Source organism: Mastomys coucha, unplaced genomic scaffold (assembly GCF_008632895.1).
Source record: "Mastomys coucha isolate ucsf_1 unplaced genomic scaffold, UCSF_Mcou_1 pScaffold1, whole genome shotgun sequence".
NCBI lineage: Eukaryota > Metazoa > Chordata > Mammalia > Rodentia > Muridae > Mastomys > Mastomys coucha.
In genome coordinates this window covers 92,411,079-92,431,400 of record NW_022196891.1, presented here as the reverse complement: position 1 = coordinate 92,431,400, position 20,322 = coordinate 92,411,079, and the positions used below count along the sequence as shown (strand labels likewise).

The following is a 20,322-nucleotide window of genomic DNA, read 5'->3' as shown; positions in this document are numbered from 1 at the left end:
ACATCTGGGTTGTTTCCAGTTTCTGGCTATTATAAATAAGGCTGCTATGAACATGGTGGAGCATGTATGATAGGTGAGGCTGAATTTTTTTTTTAATTTTTATTGAACATTTGTACTTCATTTGAGGATGGAATGTTTATTCCACTAGCTCGTTTATTGATGAAGGATTTTGTGTGTTCATTTCTGTATACAGTCTAGATATTAATCAGATGTATAGTTAGCAAAGATTTTTCTCCCATTCTGTAGACTATCTTTCACTTTCTTTTGCTGTGCAGATGCTCTGTAATTTCATGAAGTCTCATTCTTCAATTGTTGTGCCATTTGCTGAGCACCTGGAGAAAGCAACTGTATAGAAAGTGCTTTCCTATGCTGCTGTCTCACAGGGTTCTTCCTTCATTTCCCTCTATTACTTTCAGAGTTTTGTGTCTTATATTAAGCTCTATATACTTATTCCTAAAGTTCTATATGTGTTTCTTATTTTTTTTCTGACCACACTGTGGATAAAAAAACCAAGCAACCCACCCACAGTTTTTAATTACAGAATTATAAAAGGATGAAATTTTATGAAAAAAAAAATGTTTCTCCAGATCTTCCTCTGAAGTATGTATTTAAAACTGTTTGAATTTCTCCATGTGTTCATCCAGACTAGAATGATTTTTTCAGACAATATTTCCCCAAACAACATTACTTTTAAAGATCACATTTGTTAGATTAATTGGTGACAAGAGAGAAGCAGAGAAGCTTTAGCTTTTCTCAGCTTTGATATTTCTGTGGTCCTTATTTCTAGGTCAGTGTAAGTCGCTGCCCAAGTATCCTTTTGCTAAGCCTTCTATTGGGAGTAATAAGTCTGAGTTTGCTGTTGGAACAACTTGGGAATACAAATGCCTCCCTGGTTATTTTAGGAAGTCATTTATTATCACCTGCTTAGAAACTTCCATGTGGTCAGATGCTCAGCAGTTCTGTAAACGTGAGTACTTCTACAAGCCATATTTGACTTTATCACTTTGTCTGTGTAGGATAGTTTGTCATTTTCCAGATAAAAGATCATTAAATTAGTATGTTGTAGCATATATACCTCTCTGTTTTCTTTAACTTCTAAGTATTCTGAGTACTAGTTTGTAAGTCACCACCATGGTTTAAGATATCGTCTTTATGACATCATCCTGTGATTTCTATATTGTGTTAGAGTAAGATTAGATGTTAGTATACAAAAGAATATTAGTTTTATCTCATTCTTACTACATTCAATTCAAGGAATAGTTTTTATTATCTAGAATGTGTGAAACAATAGAAAATGCATCTTGTAAGGAACAACAAAAATCACACATCTATAGTGCATAGCTGAGAATAAAACACAAGGCACTGCACAGGTTAGCCAAGTACTCTATCAATGAAATATAGTCTTAGACTTTATGACATTGTTTAGTAATAGAAGTAAACTGGTACTCAACCACAGAAAAATAAATACTATTTGAGAGAATTAGGGAAACTGAGGTCTTCTTGGCAGAGGGCAAGACTATGGAGAAAATACTTTTGGAAAAATGGAAAATGTCAATATGGTTTGAGCAAATATAACTCTAAGATTGTATACTTTATTTCCCATGAATAATGGTAAATCATCATAGGTTTGTAAGTGGGAAGTATGACATGACCATATTTATGCTATAAAAAGGAATCACATGCCATGCTATGAAGGAGGTACTAGACCAAGCCAGACAAGCTTTAGAAAGGTAAATTTTGCCTCTCAACAATCCAGTAAAACTATAAAAATGCCAAAATAACGAGTTTGGAGAGAAATTCTGGAATTCAAGCACTAAAATTTTGTAGCTAACTGAATTAAATGAAGAATTAGAGGATGATTTATAGGAAAGAAATGAGGATTATAAATTTTTAAATACAGGAGAGTAAATGATGCCTTTAGTTAATAGAATTTAATAAAGAGAAAATGGAGGCTTTTAAGTTAGAATTGACCACAAGTAAAGTTTTCCTCCATGTACAGAAATATAAACAATAGGTTTTGAACAGTGTTCAAAAATTGACTGCTTCTTGAGAGAGTATACATTTTATAATTCATAAAAATTGCTTTGAGAAAAATCATATGCAGCTTCATCAGCAAATCTAGTTAGTTATGGAATTTAATAGAAAAACAAAGTCTTCTTAATCTCAGCCCCATGTCCTGTTTTGTTTCCCTTGTAGGTAAATCATGTATGAATCCTCAAGAACCTCTCCATGGTTCTGTGCATATAAACATGGGTATCGCGTTTGGGTCAACCATTACATATTCTTGTAATAAAGGGTGAGTAGGCAGGATGCCTTTGCAGGATTCATGGGTACTGAAATAATAACCAGAAACCTTTTAAAAATGAGTGAATACAAAAGCATGGTCTCTTTGACCTGCTTCAGAAATGACACTTCGGTCGAGAGGATCCTTAGAGAGAAAGAAGATAAAGCTACCCTTTTTCAATTTTAAGCCTCCAGTGCTATTAACTAGTAAGTCAGATCTTATCTGGCTATACTGTTGAGTTTATTATGTAAGTCCTTCTCTATCACTATTTCACTGTATCTTATGTAATAGCTGCACATATACATTAGAAAAGCCTTAAAGGATGAGGAAAGGTAAAATGTAACTGGGATATAAGTCACCTCTTTGCTTCTAGATATCGACTCATTGGTGACTCATCTGCTACATGTATTATATCAGACAATACTGTAATGTGGGATAATGGTGCACCTTTTTGTGAATGTGAGTAAAATGATCTTTTCATAGCATCCTACTAAATTTCTCTTATCCCCTTCTAAAGGGAAACTGAGCATCTGCCCATAAAAATGAGTGCTTGGGAAGTTTTACTAGGTTTGGATTGTTGTGGACCGAGCTCTGACTGATCTTCTTCCTTGACTTCTAATTCTATCACAATTTTCAATTAATATTATTTTATGATGTTATTTAATAGTGAGTAGATTCTTATGTTTAAAATATTCATTAGATTATATACTGACAAAAATAACCATTCAAAAGTAGTTCACCTCAAGCTGCCTATAGTGCCAGAGTCTCTCTATTTTGAGCTTATAGCTTTTTGACTTTTTAGTCAGCTGGCTCCATTTATTTCCTTTCTGGCTTATTTGTTACTTAGATTAGAATACAGAATTTCAATATTATATATAACTTGTAGGTAAAGATTAATCTCTGTTTCTAGGAATGAAGACTACATTTTCAAAAAATGTAACATTCCAATGCCTTCTCTCTTTTCTTAACTACTTCCCTCCAAAAGCTATTCCTTGTGAGTCACCTCCAGCCATCTCCAATGGAGACTTCTACAGCAGCAGCAGAGACAGCTTTTTCTATGGGATGGTAGTAACTTATTATTGCCATACTGGAAAGAATAGGGAAAAACTGTTTGATCTGGTGGGTGAGAAGTCAATATATTGTACCAGCAAAGACAATCAAGTTGGCATCTGGAACAGTCCACCTCCTCAGTGTATTGCTATGGTCAAGTGTCCAGTGCCAGAAATTAAAAATGGAGATGTGGAGTCTGGATTTAAACACTCCTACTTCTTAAATGATACAGTAATATTTAAGTGCAAGTCTGGCTTTACCATGAAAGGCAGCAGAATAGTATGGTGCCAGCCAAACAGCAAATGGAGCCCTCCACTGCCAACATGCTTCAGGGGTAAGTTGGGCTGAAACTTTGGGTATCTATAAATAAAAATATAGGTTCTGCAGAATAGATACATGGTACCTAAAGAAAGAATAGAAGGAATATGTGACTGGATTTCTAGGATTGAAAATTTGAAAGTACACTTTAGAAATAATATCTATTAGTTTTACCAATCCATGATCATGGGAGATCTCTAACTGTTAAAGCAATGGGGATTTTATTTCATTCCGGAACAGTACTATGATTGCATAAAAAAAGTATAACACACTTTTAAAAAAGCATTGAAATGTTTTAAGGTAAAATTATGAGACACAAAACTCTTTGAAGAAAATAGTTAACATGCTTTGGATAAGACCATAAAAGTATAGAAAACAATGACAAAAATAGACTAACGGTATTATATAGCAAAAAGTTTCTCTACAACAAATGAAACATTGGAATAAAAAGAATAATACAGAGTGAGAGAAAATATTTCCAAATCATTCATCTGACAAGGAATTAGTATTCAGCACTTATAAGGGACTGAAAGAACTTAATATCACAAAAGAAATCTAACATCAAAGTGGACATTAATAATTTCTCAAAAATAAGATGGACAACAAATATATGACAAAATGTTTAAGATTACTAATCATCAGCCAGAAGGTGGTGGCACACGCCTTTAATCCCAGCACTTGGGAGGCAGAGGCAGGCAGATCTCAGAGTTCAAGGCCAGCCTGGTCTACAGGGTGAGTTTCAGGACAGCCAGGGCTATACAGAGAAACCCTGTCTCAAAAACAAAACAAAACAAAACAAAAACAAAAACAAAACAAAACAAAAGATTACTAATCATCAGAAAATGCAAATCAAACCACAATGATGTATGACTTTTCTTCAGTTAAAATGACTCAAAAAAAAAAAATAGAACTAGAGAGATAATTCAGTGCATGAAGTGCTTGTATAAGCATGAAGACTTGAATTTAATCATGTAACCTATGTAAAAAGCCAAGTGTGGTGGCAAGTGTTTCTAATCTTAGAGTTAGGGGGGCAGAGACAGACAAGTTCCTAAGGCTTGTTGACCAGCCAGTCTAGCTCAGTTGGTGAGCCACAGTTCCCACTAAGAACCTTTGTCTCATAAAACAAGATAATCTCCTCTATTTGCATATGTATTGATGTTCACCCCCACATAAACACACATGTGAGCATGAGGACCTGGCCCACTTCTACACATATAAAGACCCCTCCATTACACAATATGTCAAATGCTGTTAAGAATGCAGATAAAAGTCAAATTAGATAGAAGAAATAAGTTCTGATGTCCCTACAAACAGTATAATTACTGCTATATATTATGACAGTTTGTATATTTTAAATCTAGAATAAAGGAGTTGGGAAGTTTGCAAAGGAATAATAAGTCTTAGAAGACAGTTATGTTTACCCTTATTTTTATATTACACGATATCACATGCTATCTCATAAATATGTATGATCACATTCTTTAAAGAATAAAAGTAATTTTAAAACATTGTACAAAAGTTGATAATTAGAGTTTTTAATAATTTCATTATATTTAAATGAGTGTAAACTAATTATCCATTGTATTAACCATATTAATAGAGGGAATTAGCTAAGATAAAAATTTGAATCAGCCAGGCAGTGGTGGCACATGCCTTTAATCCCAGCACTTGGAAGGCAGAGGCAGGCAGATTTCTGAGTTTGAGGCCAGCCTGGTCTATAGAGTGAGTTCCAGGACAGCCAGGACTATACAGAGAAACCCTGTCTCAAAAAACAAAAACAAGCAAACAAACAAACAAAAATTGAATCAAAATTTCATAGACATCATGTTGATACTGGAAATGTAATTTTGTGGAAGAAAGTTGATAGTTAAGTTATTTTGAGCCTGCAACTCCCATTCTCTCCTTCTATTCTTAATGTGAATTATCTGTCTTTCTAAAAGCAACAAAGCTTCATTAACCTTGCTTTTTTGGAGCAAAAGATATGGCAGATTTGGGTGTGTAAAGCATGTGTTTGATTCCTTATCTACCCTATTGGTAGAAGGATCTCTCAGAGTTTTTAGTTGAATAAAGTGAAAAATAAGTTAAGAGTAGTGTTTCCTGGAATGGATCAAAACAGAGGAAGCAGACAGATACATGGCTTTCCAAGTGTGACGCATTAGAGAAGGATACACTAATCCACACTATAGTCTCCCTCTCTGCCTTAGTGTGGGAGAGTAGATAAGTTGTAAAGAATACAGTTCTTATAGAAGAAATAAAAGGACTTTTTGGTCCTGTTCTTTCCTTAGGATGTCTACCACCTCAAAATATCCTTCATGGTGATTATAACAAAAAGGATAAGGAATTCTTTTCTGTTGGCCAGAAAGTGTCATATAGCTGTAAACCTGGCTATACTCTCACTGGAACTAATCTTGTGGAGTGTACATCCTTGGGAACCTGGAGCCATACAGTCCCGACATGTGAAGGTGCCTAGAGCTTTAGCTCTGTTAAACTCAACGGTTTCCTGACTCTTCATATGCAAGCCATCTCTTTTCTTTCCTAGTACAATCATGTGATGCCATTCCAAACCAACTTCTCAATGGCCATGTGTTTCTTCCCCCTAATCTCCAGCTTGGGGCAGAGGTTTCCTTTGTTTGTGACATAGGGTGAGTGTGAAGTGATAGGTCTTTACTGGTTGTTTCCCATAATGCTTGCAAAGTATGAGTTCTGAAGATAAATTTTTATTGTCTTATTATTTTCTTAACTTTTCTTGACCTTTTCTGACTAAGAACTCTGCCATCAACCAACATGCATATGTTTTGTGCTTGACCAGCAAAAGTAGGAATTATCATTTCATCATCTGGAAATTGAAAGTTTTGGTTCACAAATAAAGGCTCCTGTTATGGAAAATGAACATAAAATTTGGATTTAGTGAGACTTGTTGGAGTAAAGTCGGGAAACAAGGTCTTCATTATTTTCTCTATACGAATTGAGAGCATTTTCCTGAAGATGATCAAGATAATCTTGACATTTGAGTGCCAAAAAGGAGAGGGAGAATTAGAAAGGAAAGATGTGGTTTTAGTAAGGGTTTATCCATTATTGATTCCCTGTTTAGTGAATCATAATCAAAAGTAACTGTGAGCTTTTTCTTAAGCCAGTAATACTTTAAAATGTATTCCATCCTACGAATACATGAGGGAAGTGACTCGCTCTGTATAATTGAAAAGTGGTTGGTTCTAGTGATGATTTGCTGCTCCTTATTGTTTAAGGTTCCATTTAAAAGGCAAATCTTCTAGTCAGTGTGTTCCAGAAGGAGAGACAGTAATCTGGAATAATAAGTTTCCTGTCTGTGAACGTGAGTAGAAAATGAACATAATCAAATATGGATCTTGTGTCTTGCTCTGTATTTCCATACAGTTATTTAATATCATAACTCAGGGTTAAGGTTACCCTAACCCAATTATGTACTCTAAACAAATAATTGCCACTGTCTTCTATTTAAAATGCAGAAAAGCATTACATTTGTTCACTTGTTAATATACTATGTTATGATTCTATAAATAACATAATAAAGGCTCTGGAAAGCTACCTGTATCAAAACCAAGCATAACTCTAGTATAATAAAACACTGGTTATGCCTTCATATGTCATCTCTTGTACTGAAGAGCTCTACCTACTACCAAGTGGACATTAATGAAATGCAGACATTGACAACTTTCTTTTCTTTTAAATTCATTTATTTTTAATTATTTGTTTATTTAGTTTTCACTTATTCACTTTATATCCTGCTTACTTCCTCCCTCCTGGTCACCCTCTCCCACAATCCTTCCTCCCTTCCCTTCTTTTTTGAGTGGGTGGAAGTCCCCCTGGGTATCTCCCCACCCTGGCACATCAAGTCTCTGTGGGGCTAGGCGCAACCTCTCCCACAGAAGCCAGATAAAGCAGCCCAGCTAGAACATATCCCACATACAGGCAACAGTTTTTGGGATAGTCCCCACTCCAGGACAACTTTTATTTCCCAGAAAAGATGAGTATGTGTTACATTAGCTGCTAACAATTAATTTCTTTCATGCTACTAGGATACATAAAGAATATGATCATTACTCAAAACATCATTTCTATGGTTTTCTCAAAGGAATCTGTCCTTAAGGAATCACATGGCTTGTAATGAGGCTGCAGCGTCTTTGGTGACAGTATCTGATGTGACTATGCTATCTGTAAGCTGGCTGTGTGTTTCAAAATGGCACTGAGTAACTAGCATGTTTCTGGTATTATGCCTGCTCATTCACATGCTTTTGTCTCACTGTATTCTTATCATACCTTATGGAACCTGAACTACAGTATAGATTGAGACTCTGAGACTGAAGGAGGATATGACTTGCCTAAGGTCATACAGCTATTGAATGACAGCAAGGATTTAAAACCATGACTATTGAGCCCAAATGTCAACAGTTCATGCTGACTTTCTACATGCAATTAGCATGTCATTAACATATTTTAAGTTTGCCTTTCATTTATTAAAATTGTTTGGAGTAAAAAACTGTGAAAATAATCCCTGAAACTAGGTTAGATAGATTTGAGATCAATTCTATTTCCTTGTTGTCTGATTAAGGTGATTTATATTCATTTCTTTGCTAAGGATCAAGAGAGGTAAGTATTTAGGCATTTGGAAATAAATAAACTAAAAGTAAAACTATAGCAAAGCATTTGATTTCTAAATACATTTCTGGAAAAGTGATTTGAGCTATACTTGAAAATTTTATTTATTTATTTTTAAATGATCAGTATGCTTACATGGTTTCTTTTCTACTTTTCAGAGATTTCTTGTGACCATCCTCCTGAAGTCAAAAATGCTCGGAAACTCTATTATTCTCTTCCCATACCTCTTGGAACTGTGCTGAGGTATACTTGTTTACTTGGCTACCGCCTCATTGGAGAAAAGACTATCATTTGTACAAGTAAAGATCAAGTGAATGCCACCTGGGATAAAGCTGCTCCTAGATGTGAATCTGTGAATAAAAAAGTTGTTTGCTCAGAGCCCATAGTACCAGGGGGACTCAGGGATAAAGGATCTAGACCACCATTCAGACATGGTGATTCTGTGACATTTACCTGTAAAGCCAACTTCACCATGAAAGGGAGCAAAACTGTCTGGTGCCAGACAAATAAAATGTGGGGACCAACAGCACTGCCAGTCTGTGAGAGTGGTAAGTAAGAAATAAAAACTAGTCCTGTTCCTGGGGTCTGCCAGCTTGTGACACCATTGAGTGTGGAAGCAAAACTACATCAAGGGCTGGGGCCTGCCAACCAGAGAGAGTGTTGAGAGGAAGTAAAGCCTTACTAAGGACTATGGTCTTCCATTTATGGGCAAACCACTTGTTGCATGCTCCCGAAGGAAGAATTGTATGGGTCTATGAGTTACAGAGATATGAGCTGGGGTGGAAATAGCAAGTGAAAGAGGAAAATGACAGCTTTCTGCTTTTTCTTAGTTGTAGGGATTATAACTAGTCATTTGAGACAAATCAATCGAGTAAAAGAGTTTAAAAAATTAAGGGAATTTTAACTGAATATAACATCCTTGGGGAAATCTTCCAAGGACTAGGAGCTAGGAACTCTGGGAATCAGGTGCTATGGGAAATTTGGAGTCTGGGAGCAAAAATATGCCCAGTGGATTTAAGATTCATCTGTTAATATCTGTTCATTATAGTCTGAAGCAATGGCCTGTTTTGCAAACATGTTTACAAGTGATCTACTCTTTATTCAAACCATCTCTTAGGTGGTAGCATTTCATATCAACTAACTTTAAAAATAGGGACTACCGTGAATGTTTATTCTCATTTCATCTGATTTATATTGCTAATGAATCTAAATCCAAAGTTTACGTTTGGAAATATAGAAATTGTCAGTATTTGATAAAATTATACTATAGAATTTTAATAGAGAAAATATTGATAAATTCTAAATAGATCAGAAAAGTTAGGAATACAATATTGTTTATAACTATGATTCTCTCTGGCCTGGTAGCACAGAGATGCAATCTCAACTTCTCAGTGGGCTGAAGTAAGAGGATTATTAGTTCAAGGCCTCCCTAGGTACACTGTAATTTTAAAGCTGCCTGGGCAATTTAGCCAGACTTTGTAGCAAAATAAAAAGTAACAAAAGGGATTGTGGATATAAATCAATGATAGAATGCTTGCCTAGTTCAATACCAAGTGCCACAAATTATATTTATTTCACTTATATATCAGTAGATTAACTAACCAGTAGACAAATGGGCAGTCTTAGAGGAAAGTGTTCTTTAAGGTAGTCTCAAAATGGATTATCTATGGAAAACAAATGTTAAAGATGAATGTGACCATATATACAATATATGTATATAAATATATATGAAAATGGAAAAACATCAAAGATACATTGTGCTATGGAATAAAATGGAGTTAGAATTATATGTACATTATGTTAAACATAGTATACATATTTATACATATGTTATAAATAAGATACCAAAAAATCTATATTAGTAATATCTGTCAGGATAATCCTCTGAATGATAGGCTTTAAGTTGAACCTTTCTAGAAACTGAAATCTTTCTCAAGGCAAAAGTAATCCATCTAATATAATTAAAGATGAAAATGACACAATAAAGCTGTGTATAATGGTCTACACCTTTAATCTCCACACTTGGAAGGCAGAAAGCAGGTGGATCTTTGTGAGTTAAAAGATAGTTACACGCCAAGCAGGGCTAAATAGTGAGCCCATATCTATCCTCCCAAATTGTAATTGTTTTTTCATAAATGGAAATAAGCCACATCTGCTTGAGAATAAATTGAAAGTTAATGATGACTCGTTACCACAGAATGCATACTATTTACTTAGCTAGATTTAGAAGCATGTATCATCTGATTGATGGCTTTCTCCCTATGTGTGTGTGTAAAGATTTCCCTCTGGAGTGCCCATCACTTCCAACGATTCATAATGGACACCACACAGGACAGCATGTTGACCAGTTTGTTGCGGGGTTGTCTGTGACATACAGTTGTGAACCTGGCTATTTGCTTATTGGAAAAAAGACAATTAAGTGCTTATCTTCAGGAGACTGGGATGGTGTCATCCCGACATGCAAAGGTATCTTAAATTTACTATCTATTTGAGGCTGACCTGATAGAGGTCATGGTTTATTATTCTTGCCATTTTTTTCCTTAGAGGCCAAGTGTGAACATCCAGGAAAGTTTCCCAATGGGCATGTAAAAGAGCCTTTGAGTCTTCAGGTTGGCACAACTGTGTACTTCTCCTGTAATGAAGGGTGAGTATCAGGAGGTTCTGTAAAATTTAATGTTCTTGGATTATACGTGCTTGCTATGAACCATGATGCCTACAGAAAGAACATGGATGAGCCTGGAATAATCTGGAATAAAGAGGTGAAAAAGAATACTGATAAAAGAGTAACTGTACAGATTAAGTGGACTCTTGACAGATTTGGAGACAAGCCTGACAGTTTTATAGCACAAACTGCTAATAGTACCAAATTCTAACCCCTGTCTTCAGGTACCTACTACAAGGACAACCCTCTAGTCAGTGTGTAATTGTTGAACAGAAAGCCATCTGGACCAAGAAGCCAGTATGTAAAGGTAGGTAAGGCAATGGTGGTTTATAAGAAAACACACAGGTCCACACATACTGTGTTCTTGACTTTCCTATAAGCATGAACTTTTTTTCTATAAGCATGGAGAGAGAGAGAGAGAGCAAGACTGAGAGAGAGAGAGAGAGAGAGAGAGAGAGAGAGAGAGAGAGAGAGAGAGAGAGAGAGAGAGAGAGAGAGAAAGAAGGAGAGAAGGAGAGAGGGAGAGAGAGAGGAGATAGATAGATAGAAATAGATTAACAGCAAAGTAACAAAAATAAAAACCCAATAACCTAGAAATCTTAAGGGTTTAAGGGTCTGATGTGCACTGCAACACCCTTCAGTTACCTTTTTGCTCTGTTTGCTTAACTAAAGTAAAGTTAGTGGCTTTTCTTTCTCCCAGGGATACAAGATCTTACTAAGGGAACTTCAACCATATAGATAAAAAAGATTGTGTATTTGGTAATTAAAACTAAGAAATTAGCAAAGGAGGTGTATTTATGTTAAAACCATATTTGTAGTTATATTGCATTTAGCTTACTGAATGACTCAGCAGTTTCACTGCCCTTTACCATCTCTAGAAATTCTCTGCCCACCACCTCCACCTGTTCTTAATGGAAGACATACAGGCAGCTTTTCAGAAAATGTACCATATGGAAGCACAGTTACCTACACCTGTGACCCAAGCCCAGAGAAAGGAGTGAACTTCATTCTTATTGGAGAGAAGACTATCAATTGTACTATCAATAGTCAGAAGACTGGGATCTGGAGTGGCCCTCCTCCACATTGTGAACTTTCAACTTCTGCAGTTCAGTGTCTACAACCCAAGATCAAAAGAGGGCAAATGCTACCTATTTTGAAAGAGAGTTATTCATATAATGACACTGTGGTATTTTCTTGTGAACCTGGCTTCACCTTGAAGGGCAGCAGGAGAATTCGATGCAGTGCCCATGGCACATGGGAGCCACCAGTACCAGTGTGTGAAAAAGGTAGATGCCTAATATGCAAAGTTGAATCATTTCAAAAAGTAAGAATAAGGGTCTATGGGCTTTACACAGGGCCTTTTCAGTACCTATACTTTTAATTATGATTGTGGATACAACTTATAAAGAAGATTTCTTTAGCACCCTCTCACCTCTATGGAAAAGTCACCAGAATTTACTAAGTTATCCATTTCTTTAGGAAATATGAGAGCAAAATCCCTTGTTTGTCCTAACAATCACTTTTAAAAGGACAGCCAACAAGTTTTCACCTGGGGAATATATTAAAATATTCCATAAAGTCTTCTAAGATAGTTCCTTCAGAGGAGAAAATCTGGTGTAATGGCACATGCCAAAAATGCTATAATTTGGAAGACTGATACAAGAAGATTGTGAATTTGAGATCAGCTTGGGGTATGTAGTAAAATCCTATCTTTACAAAAAATAAAAGAAAGAAAAAGAAAGTGTTGGGGAAATAGGAGGTGAGTTACGGCAAGCAGGAACAAGGCAACCTGAATACAGAAAAGAAAAGATGATAGAGAAATTACCTAAGAACTACAAAATACCCTCCATTCCAGACAACTGACATAAAAATGGTATTATCCTATTAATTTTGACTTCTTTGGTTCAGTTTCTGTTTTTTTTATGCTAAAAATGTTTCACTGTATTTGTTTTTCATTTAGGATGTCAGGCTCCTCCTAAAATCATCAATGGGCAAAGAGAAGATAGATACTTGCTCAACTTTGACCCTGGTACATCCATAAGATATAGCTGTGATCCTGGCTATTTACTGGTGGGAGAAGACACTATACATTGCACACCTGAAGGGAAGTGGACACCCATCCCCCCCCAGTGCAAAGGTACTATGACACAATTACAGATATTTTGCTTAAGTTTGTCTGGTGTTACTCATTCTCTCTTTTTTCTTAGTTGCAGAGTGTAAGCCAGTAGGACCACATCTCTTTAAGAGGCCTCAGAATCAGTTTATTAGGACAGCTGTTAATTCTTCTTGTGATGAAGGGTGAGTGAAACATTTCTCATTCTGAATGATGTCTGTCTCATCAGTACGCACTGCAAACTGTGTATAAGAGTTCATTTCATATTGTTGTTCATCCTATATGAACTAACTAGTACCCTCAGAGCTCCCAGGGACTAAACCACCAACCAAAGAGTGCACATGGTGGGACTAATGGCTCCAGCAGCATGTGTGTAGCATAGGATGGCCTAATCAGTCATCAGAGGGAGGAGAAGCCCTTGGTCCTGTGAAGGTTCTATGACCCAGTGTAGGGGAATGCCAGGGCCAAGAAGTGGGAGCGGATGGGTTAGTGAGCAGACGGAAGGGGGAGGGAACAGGGTTTTGTTTTTTTTTTTCTTTCCTTTATTTTTTTTTTTTCAGAGGGAAAACTGGGAGAGGAGATATTATTTGACATGTAAATAAAGAAAATATCTAATAAAAAAAGAGTTCATTTCAAAGGTCTTCCCCATGTCATATGCTCACATATTCTTACACTATTTTTCTATGCATGAGTACTGTGCAGTTGATGAATGGTGCTGAGGTTGGCTATATTTTACTCCTGTTGTGTTTTGTCCTAAAATTTGTCAATCTACCTCTAGAGCCCATAATACTTGCTTAGTTTATTGTAAACATGTGGTCAAATGATATGACTCTTTGTCTCCAGGTTCCAGTTAAGTGAGAGTGCATATCAACTGTGTCAAGGTACAATTCCTTGGTTTATAGAGATCCGTCTTTGTAAAGGTGAGTAACAAAATTTAGGATTTAAAGTGATAAAAGATTGATAAGTTTCTTACATTAGACCTATACTATGGGAATTACTGCATTATTTTGTCAAGTTTTACAGCTATCTATTTTTCTACCTTTCTTTTGTCACCTCTTTCTCTAATCAGTCAACATTCATGTACTTAGTTACCTAGTTTATGTTGTGGTGTAGAATGTTCAGAACATAAAGAGATCACTCTATTGGAGCTACTATTCCTACTTTGGGTTGCATCAAGGTTTAGTGAAGAGATAGGAGATTCAAATCTGAACTCAGATTCTGTTCCTGCTGTCTAATACTTGTATGACCTTTGGCAACATATATAATTTTAATTTAAATTTTATTTACAGTGAAATTTGTTTAAATCAAATTTTATATACACAGCATGAGCGCATCATTCACACCCTCCAGAGAAATAACATGGTCAGACTGCTGCACTTCCAACCCTTGGTCAGGTGTCTACAGTATCTTTTCATATCCCTAGAAATCACCTGCCCACCACCTCCTATTATCCACAATGGGACACACACAGGGAGTTCTTCAGAAGATGTCCCATATGGAACTGTGGTCACATACATGTGCTATCCTGGGCCAGAGGAAGGAGTAAAATTCAAACTCATCGGGGAGCAAACCATCCACTGTACAAGTGATAGCAGAGGAAGAGGCTCCTGGAGTAGCCCTGCTCCTCTCTGTAAGCTTTCCCTCCCAGCTGTCCAGTGCGCAGACGTTCATGTTGCAAATGGATTCAAGCTCACACACAATGGAGCCCCATATTTCTACAATGATAGTGTGACATTCAAGTGTCATAATGGATACATTTTGAGTGGAAGCAGTCAGATCCGGTGTAAAGCCAATAACACCTGGGATCCTGAAATACCACATTGTGAAAAAGGTAAAAAGGCAAAGCCAATGGAAAATTTAAAAGATACTTGCTTATTTATGTAATTTTTATGTTTTTAAATTGAATTGAGGGGCTGGAGATCAAATTTTGTGCCTTGCACAAACTAGTCAAGTATGAGCTACATGTCCAGCTTTAGTCTTATTTAATATCTTCCATTCAAAACAAAACATAGATTACTTTCATACTTCATCTATTCAAAAGAAAGCTATAAATCTGTTGTACTGTGATCTTTGCATAAATGTACCTTTGGATTTGGAACATATTCAAGATATATAATGAGAAGACCTTTGAAAAAAGTCTCATACCAAAAAGAAAGACAGCTCAGTAACTGAAGGAACATTTGCATTATGGTCAGGGTCTCACAGTCCTGAAGGCAGACAGTGGATAGGTTTGTTGTTCAGCATGTAACCAGGATCACAAGTATAATCATATAACAGAAGCCTTTCTATGATGGATGAGAGCTATGCCTTCAAGGTTTCAAATTGGTACCATCTGTTGTATTCCTACAGTTCTCAAGTAGAATGCTTGTCATTGGTGGTTATGTGTGATGTTTGTTTTCCAGGCCATCACCCAGGGCCCCTTTATACTTGGCATATATATAGAAATGTGGTCCTCTGACACTGGGATAACTTGTGACCCTTGCTATAAGCCATGGAAACAAATCCATCCATTGCCTTCAAGAGTATAGAGTCTTGGACATAATGTGAAGTCCTGAGTCATCTTTCTTTTTGCTATGAGGAATCTAAAAGCAATCTTAACTTTGTCTCTCCAGAAGGATGTGAGCCTATGAGAGAACTTCATGACCTTCCAGATGATTCACATATAGAAGTAGTGAATAGAACTTGCCAAAATGGGTGAGTGTAAAGTTGTCCATTCTAAGAAAGAATGCCACCTTATATTGTGTATTAATTCTACCCACAGCTTGTTTTGGTAAAAACCGTTGGGGGTTTCCTCAATGTTCCTACCCACTTGGTCAAACTAGCAGCTCCTGCCTGGTTTTCTGACATGGGAAGGGCTTTTCTGAGTGCTTCTTATGTATAAATAGTGCTCTGATTTGGATGACAGAAAGTTTAAGTTTCTCTGTGCCAAGGAGCTTATTTAGAAATATCTCTATAGTTGTACTGTTTATGATGAAGAAGTAAACTATTGAGAAGAAACATAATATAACATCTTTTTCTAGGTACCAGTTGACTGGATATACTTATAAGAAGTGTCAAAATGCTGAGAATGGGACTTGGTTTCAAAAGATTGCATTTTGTACAGGTAAATTATGGACATGGTAGAAGCCAACCATAGATTAGGGAGTTAGAAAAGGAAAATCAATTAATGGAGAGCAAGTTTAAATCTACTTTAATAGTTTATACTTCTTCTTGCTATGTATAAGACATGGTAAATCTTTTAGTTTTGATCAAAACTGTATTTCTTTCTTTATATTTTATTTTATTTTCTGAATTTTTTGGAATGAATATGTACTACTTATATAAGCATAACATTTGATAAAGTTGTTTAACCAAAAGCATGCTCTAGTTTCTAAACCTTAAACAATTTTCTATTTATATAAAATACAAGGTACTTGTATAGTGTTGTTTATACTGTGATGAATGCTCAAATATTTTAACTCTTTTCTGCAGTTATTCTCTGTCAGCCTCCACCAACAGTTGCAAATGGTAGTCACACAGGCATGACGGCAAAGCACTTCCAGTATGGAAATGAAGTTTCTTATGAATGTGATAAAGGGTTCTATCTTTTGGGAGAGAAAAGTTTGCAGTGCATAAATGATTCTAAAGGTCATGGATCTTGGAGTGGACCTCCACCACAGTGCTTACAATCTTCTCCTCTAACGCATTGCCCTGATCCAGAAGTCAAACATGGGTACAAACTCAATAAAACTCTTTCTGCATATTCTCATAATGACATAGTACATTTTGTCTGCAATCAAGGCTTCATCATGAACGGCAGTCACTTGATAAGGTGTCATACTAATAACACATGGTTACCAGGTGTACCAACTTGTATCAGAAAGGGTAAGCCATTTTCATGATAAAAAGTGAGAAGTTTTACAAAATAAAAAGGCTTTTGAGTTTGCCTTCTACCTAAAAGTAAAGCATCTAAAAGCTAAAGCAGTTAGTGTTTTTTATAAGATTATCTGCCTTTTCATGTCTTCGTACTTGATTTTTTTCTCTTTCCTTTCTATAGAGCAAGATTACCTGGAATGATGATTAACATATAGATTCATCTCTAATTTATTCATTCTTATGACTTGAGAATTGGGAAAGTGGGCATACTTTTTGGCAAATATTTGACAAAAACATTCTTTGAAATTTTGATAGTTAAGACTATTATGTCACCCAGAAGGAGAATGTTGTATGTAATGAAGAAATAAGCTGACCTTCAAACCCACTAAATTGTCTCATAATTTTAGCTGTTATTTGACAGCTTGTTCTGCTAGTGAGGTGCAGCTTCACGAAATTAAGCTCCACAGAGCTTAAGTGGTTTCACTTACTTGATCCTGGGCATTTGTATGTGCCATGCTTAGATTATAGCTCATTTTCTATGTAGAGGGAAGATAATAGATTAATTAGTTAAAAACACTCTTACACTTTGGGACAAACCAAGGGAAGATCCTAGGATACCATGGGCTGATAAATTATAATACTTTTGACTTTTAATTATATACAGTGTAAAAAGGAAGAGCACACATTTGTCCAAACTTGAGAATGAACTAATTGGCTTGTTTCTCATTGCTTTTCTGTGTTACTGTTTTCCAGAGATTGTGTTGTCTATGTGCTACTCTGTGCCCAATTAAAAGTCTTTTCTTGTTGATATCCAAGCATCTTTAGGATGTCAGTCTCCATCCACAATCCCCAATGGGAATCATACTGGTGGGAATATAGCTCGATTTTCCCCTGGAATGTCAGTCATGTACAGTTGTTACCAAGGCTACCTTATAGCTGGAGAAGCACGTCTTATCTGTACTCATGAGGGTACCTGGAGCCAACCTGCCCCTTATTGCAAAGGTATTTTTTTCTCCTTTGTTGTTGTTATTATTTTTCTACCGAAGTAATTTGTCCTAAATACATATGTTCTTTTAAGTATTTTCAAATTAAAATTATTAGAGATTAATTGTATGATAATTAAGTCTATTTAATTAATTAATACAAAGTTAAAGGGTTTTTTTTTTTGCAATTTAAGAAACTAAGCAAAGATTATATTGTTATAGTCACATTATTAAAGTTAAAGTTATAGTAAGGGTACATTTGACAAACATCACTATACCTTCAGTCATATGACTGTGGATGTAAATTATAAAGAAGGATTTTTGTACCACTCACTCACCACTATGGAAAATATACTACAATCCACTGTTTTTCATTTATTTAGAAAATATGAAAGTAAAAACCCTTGTTTGTCTTAACAATGTTTTTTAAATTAATTATTTTATTATTTACATCACAAATGCTGCCCCCATTCCCAGAGTTCTTCACCACCTCCCCTCTCCTCTTCACCTCTGAGAGTGTGCACCCCCCTATCACCCATATCCCCCTTCTTTGGGTCATCAAGTCTTTACAGGATTAGGTACATCCTCTCCCACTAGGACCAGACAAGGCACTCCTCTGCTACATGTGCTGGGGGTCTTGGACCAGCCTGTGTATGCTTTGGTTGGTGGCTTAGTCTCTGGGAGCTCTCCAAGGTCCAGGTTAGTTGAGAATGTTGGTCTTCTTGTCGGGTTGCCATCCCCTTCAGCTTTTTCAGTCCTTCCCCTAACTCTTCCATAGGGGTCCCTAACCTTAGTCCAAAGGTTGCCTGTATGTCTGCATCTGTCTCAGTCAGCTCCTGGTAGAGCCTCTCAGAGGACAGCCATGCTAGACTCCTGTCTGCAGGCACAACATAGCATTGGGAATAGTGTCAGGGTTTGGTGCCTTCCCATGGGATGGATCTCAATTTGGGCTGGTCATTGGTCAGCCATTCCTTCAGTCTCTGCTTAATTTTTGTCCCTGCATTTCTTTTATACAGGAACAATTCTGGGTTAAAAATTTAAAGGTGGGTTGGTGTCCCCATCGCTTCACTAGGGGCCCTGTCTAACTACTGGGTGGGATCTTCAGGTTCCATCTCCTCACTGTTGGGCATTTCAGCTAAGGTCACCCACATGGAGTCCTGGGCACATTGCACATCCCAGGTTTCTGGGATTTTCTAGAGGTTTAAAAGTGGTTTTTTAAAGGAAAGTTACCAAAGCTTTCATCTGATGGTATATTAAAACATTCCATAAAGTTTTCTAAGATGATCCCTTCAGAAGGAAAAGTTGGTGTAATGGCACATGCTTAAAATGCTATAACTGGGAAGACTTTTACAAGATTGTGAATTTGATTAGATTCCTATAACAAAAAAAAAAAAAAAAAAAAAAAAGATGACTCAGGAACCAAAAGAACCTTCACCTTATGTCCAAGACTCTGTCCTGAAGGCAATGGGTGGATTTGCTTCCATGGCTTATAGCAAGGGTCACAAGTTATCCCAGAGTCAGAGGACCATATTTCTATATATATGCCAAGTATAGAGAGGCCTAAGAGGGTAGTGGCCTGGAGAACAAACATCACACATAACCACCAATGACAAGCATTCTACTCAAGAACTGCAAAAATACAACAGATGGTGCCAATTTGAAACCTTGAAGACATAGCTCTCATCCATCATAGAAAGGTTTCTGTTGTGTGATTATACTTGTGATTCTGAATACATGCTGAAGAACAAACCTATCTACTGTCTTGTCTTCAGTACTGTGAATGAAAATTATAATGTTGATTTGATTCTATTGGTATTGAGATTATGGGCAATATTTTCAAATTCTATAAAGTAATTATCAACAATGTATATAAAATAAGTGTAATGAGTCAGTATAGAATATTGCTGAGGATTCTACTTTATGTCAGACGCTCCAATTATGATCTCATGTAATGTTTATGAGAACCAAAGGAGAGTGGTGCTATTATTATTCTGCCATTTAGATAAGGTTCCAATATCTCAGAAAGATTTGTGACTTATCCAAAGTCACACAACTAGCAGTGAATATTCAAGTCCAACCTCTTACCAGGCATGTTTCTAATTTTCATATTGTGAAACAATGTTATCATACATAAAATTCATGTTCAAAGACCGTGCTATTGGGGCAAAAGATGTCCCAGTGGTTAAGAGTACAAGCTGGTTTTCCATAGGACCCAAGTTCAATTCCTGTCACCCACATAGGGTAAATCACAGCCACCTATAACTCTAGATATGGAACATCCAATGCAGAAAAAGAGGACTTTCTGGCCTTTGAGGATACCAGCATACATATGCTGTTATTGTACATATAATCACACAATCATACACACATTCACAGAGGGAGAGGGAGGGAGAGAGAGAGAGAGAGAGAGAGAGAGAGAGAG

General features: G+C 36.4%; 1 protein-coding gene across 1 annotated transcript in view; it reads left to right on the top strand.

Moving 5' to 3' along the window:
• Window positions 1-20,322, top strand: part of LOC116097050 (complement receptor type 2) — an 89,836-nt gene that overhangs the window by 5,589 nt on the left and 63,925 nt on the right. Inside the window, exons 2-21 of the mRNA XM_031379535.1 lie at window positions 788-967; window positions 2,197-2,296; window positions 2,658-2,743; window positions 3,270-3,668; window positions 5,938-6,114; window positions 6,192-6,294; window positions 6,898-6,983; window positions 8,446-8,835; window positions 10,565-10,753; window positions 10,832-10,931; window positions 11,174-11,256; window positions 11,828-12,235; window positions 12,910-13,086; window positions 13,157-13,247; window positions 13,906-13,982; window positions 14,486-14,893; window positions 15,675-15,756; window positions 16,083-16,165; window positions 16,534-16,926; window positions 17,734-17,919. Coding sequence (XP_031235395.1) covers window positions 788-967; window positions 2,197-2,296; window positions 2,658-2,743; window positions 3,270-3,668; window positions 5,938-6,114; window positions 6,192-6,294; window positions 6,898-6,983; window positions 8,446-8,835; window positions 10,565-10,753; window positions 10,832-10,931; window positions 11,174-11,256; window positions 11,828-12,235; window positions 12,910-13,086; window positions 13,157-13,247; window positions 13,906-13,982; window positions 14,486-14,893; window positions 15,675-15,756; window positions 16,083-16,165; window positions 16,534-16,926; window positions 17,734-17,919 — 3,798 coding nt within the window. The remainder of the gene's footprint in view (window positions 1-787; window positions 968-2,196; window positions 2,297-2,657; window positions 2,744-3,269; window positions 3,669-5,937; window positions 6,115-6,191; window positions 6,295-6,897; window positions 6,984-8,445; window positions 8,836-10,564; window positions 10,754-10,831; window positions 10,932-11,173; window positions 11,257-11,827; window positions 12,236-12,909; window positions 13,087-13,156; window positions 13,248-13,905; window positions 13,983-14,485; window positions 14,894-15,674; window positions 15,757-16,082; window positions 16,166-16,533; window positions 16,927-17,733; window positions 17,920-20,322) is intronic.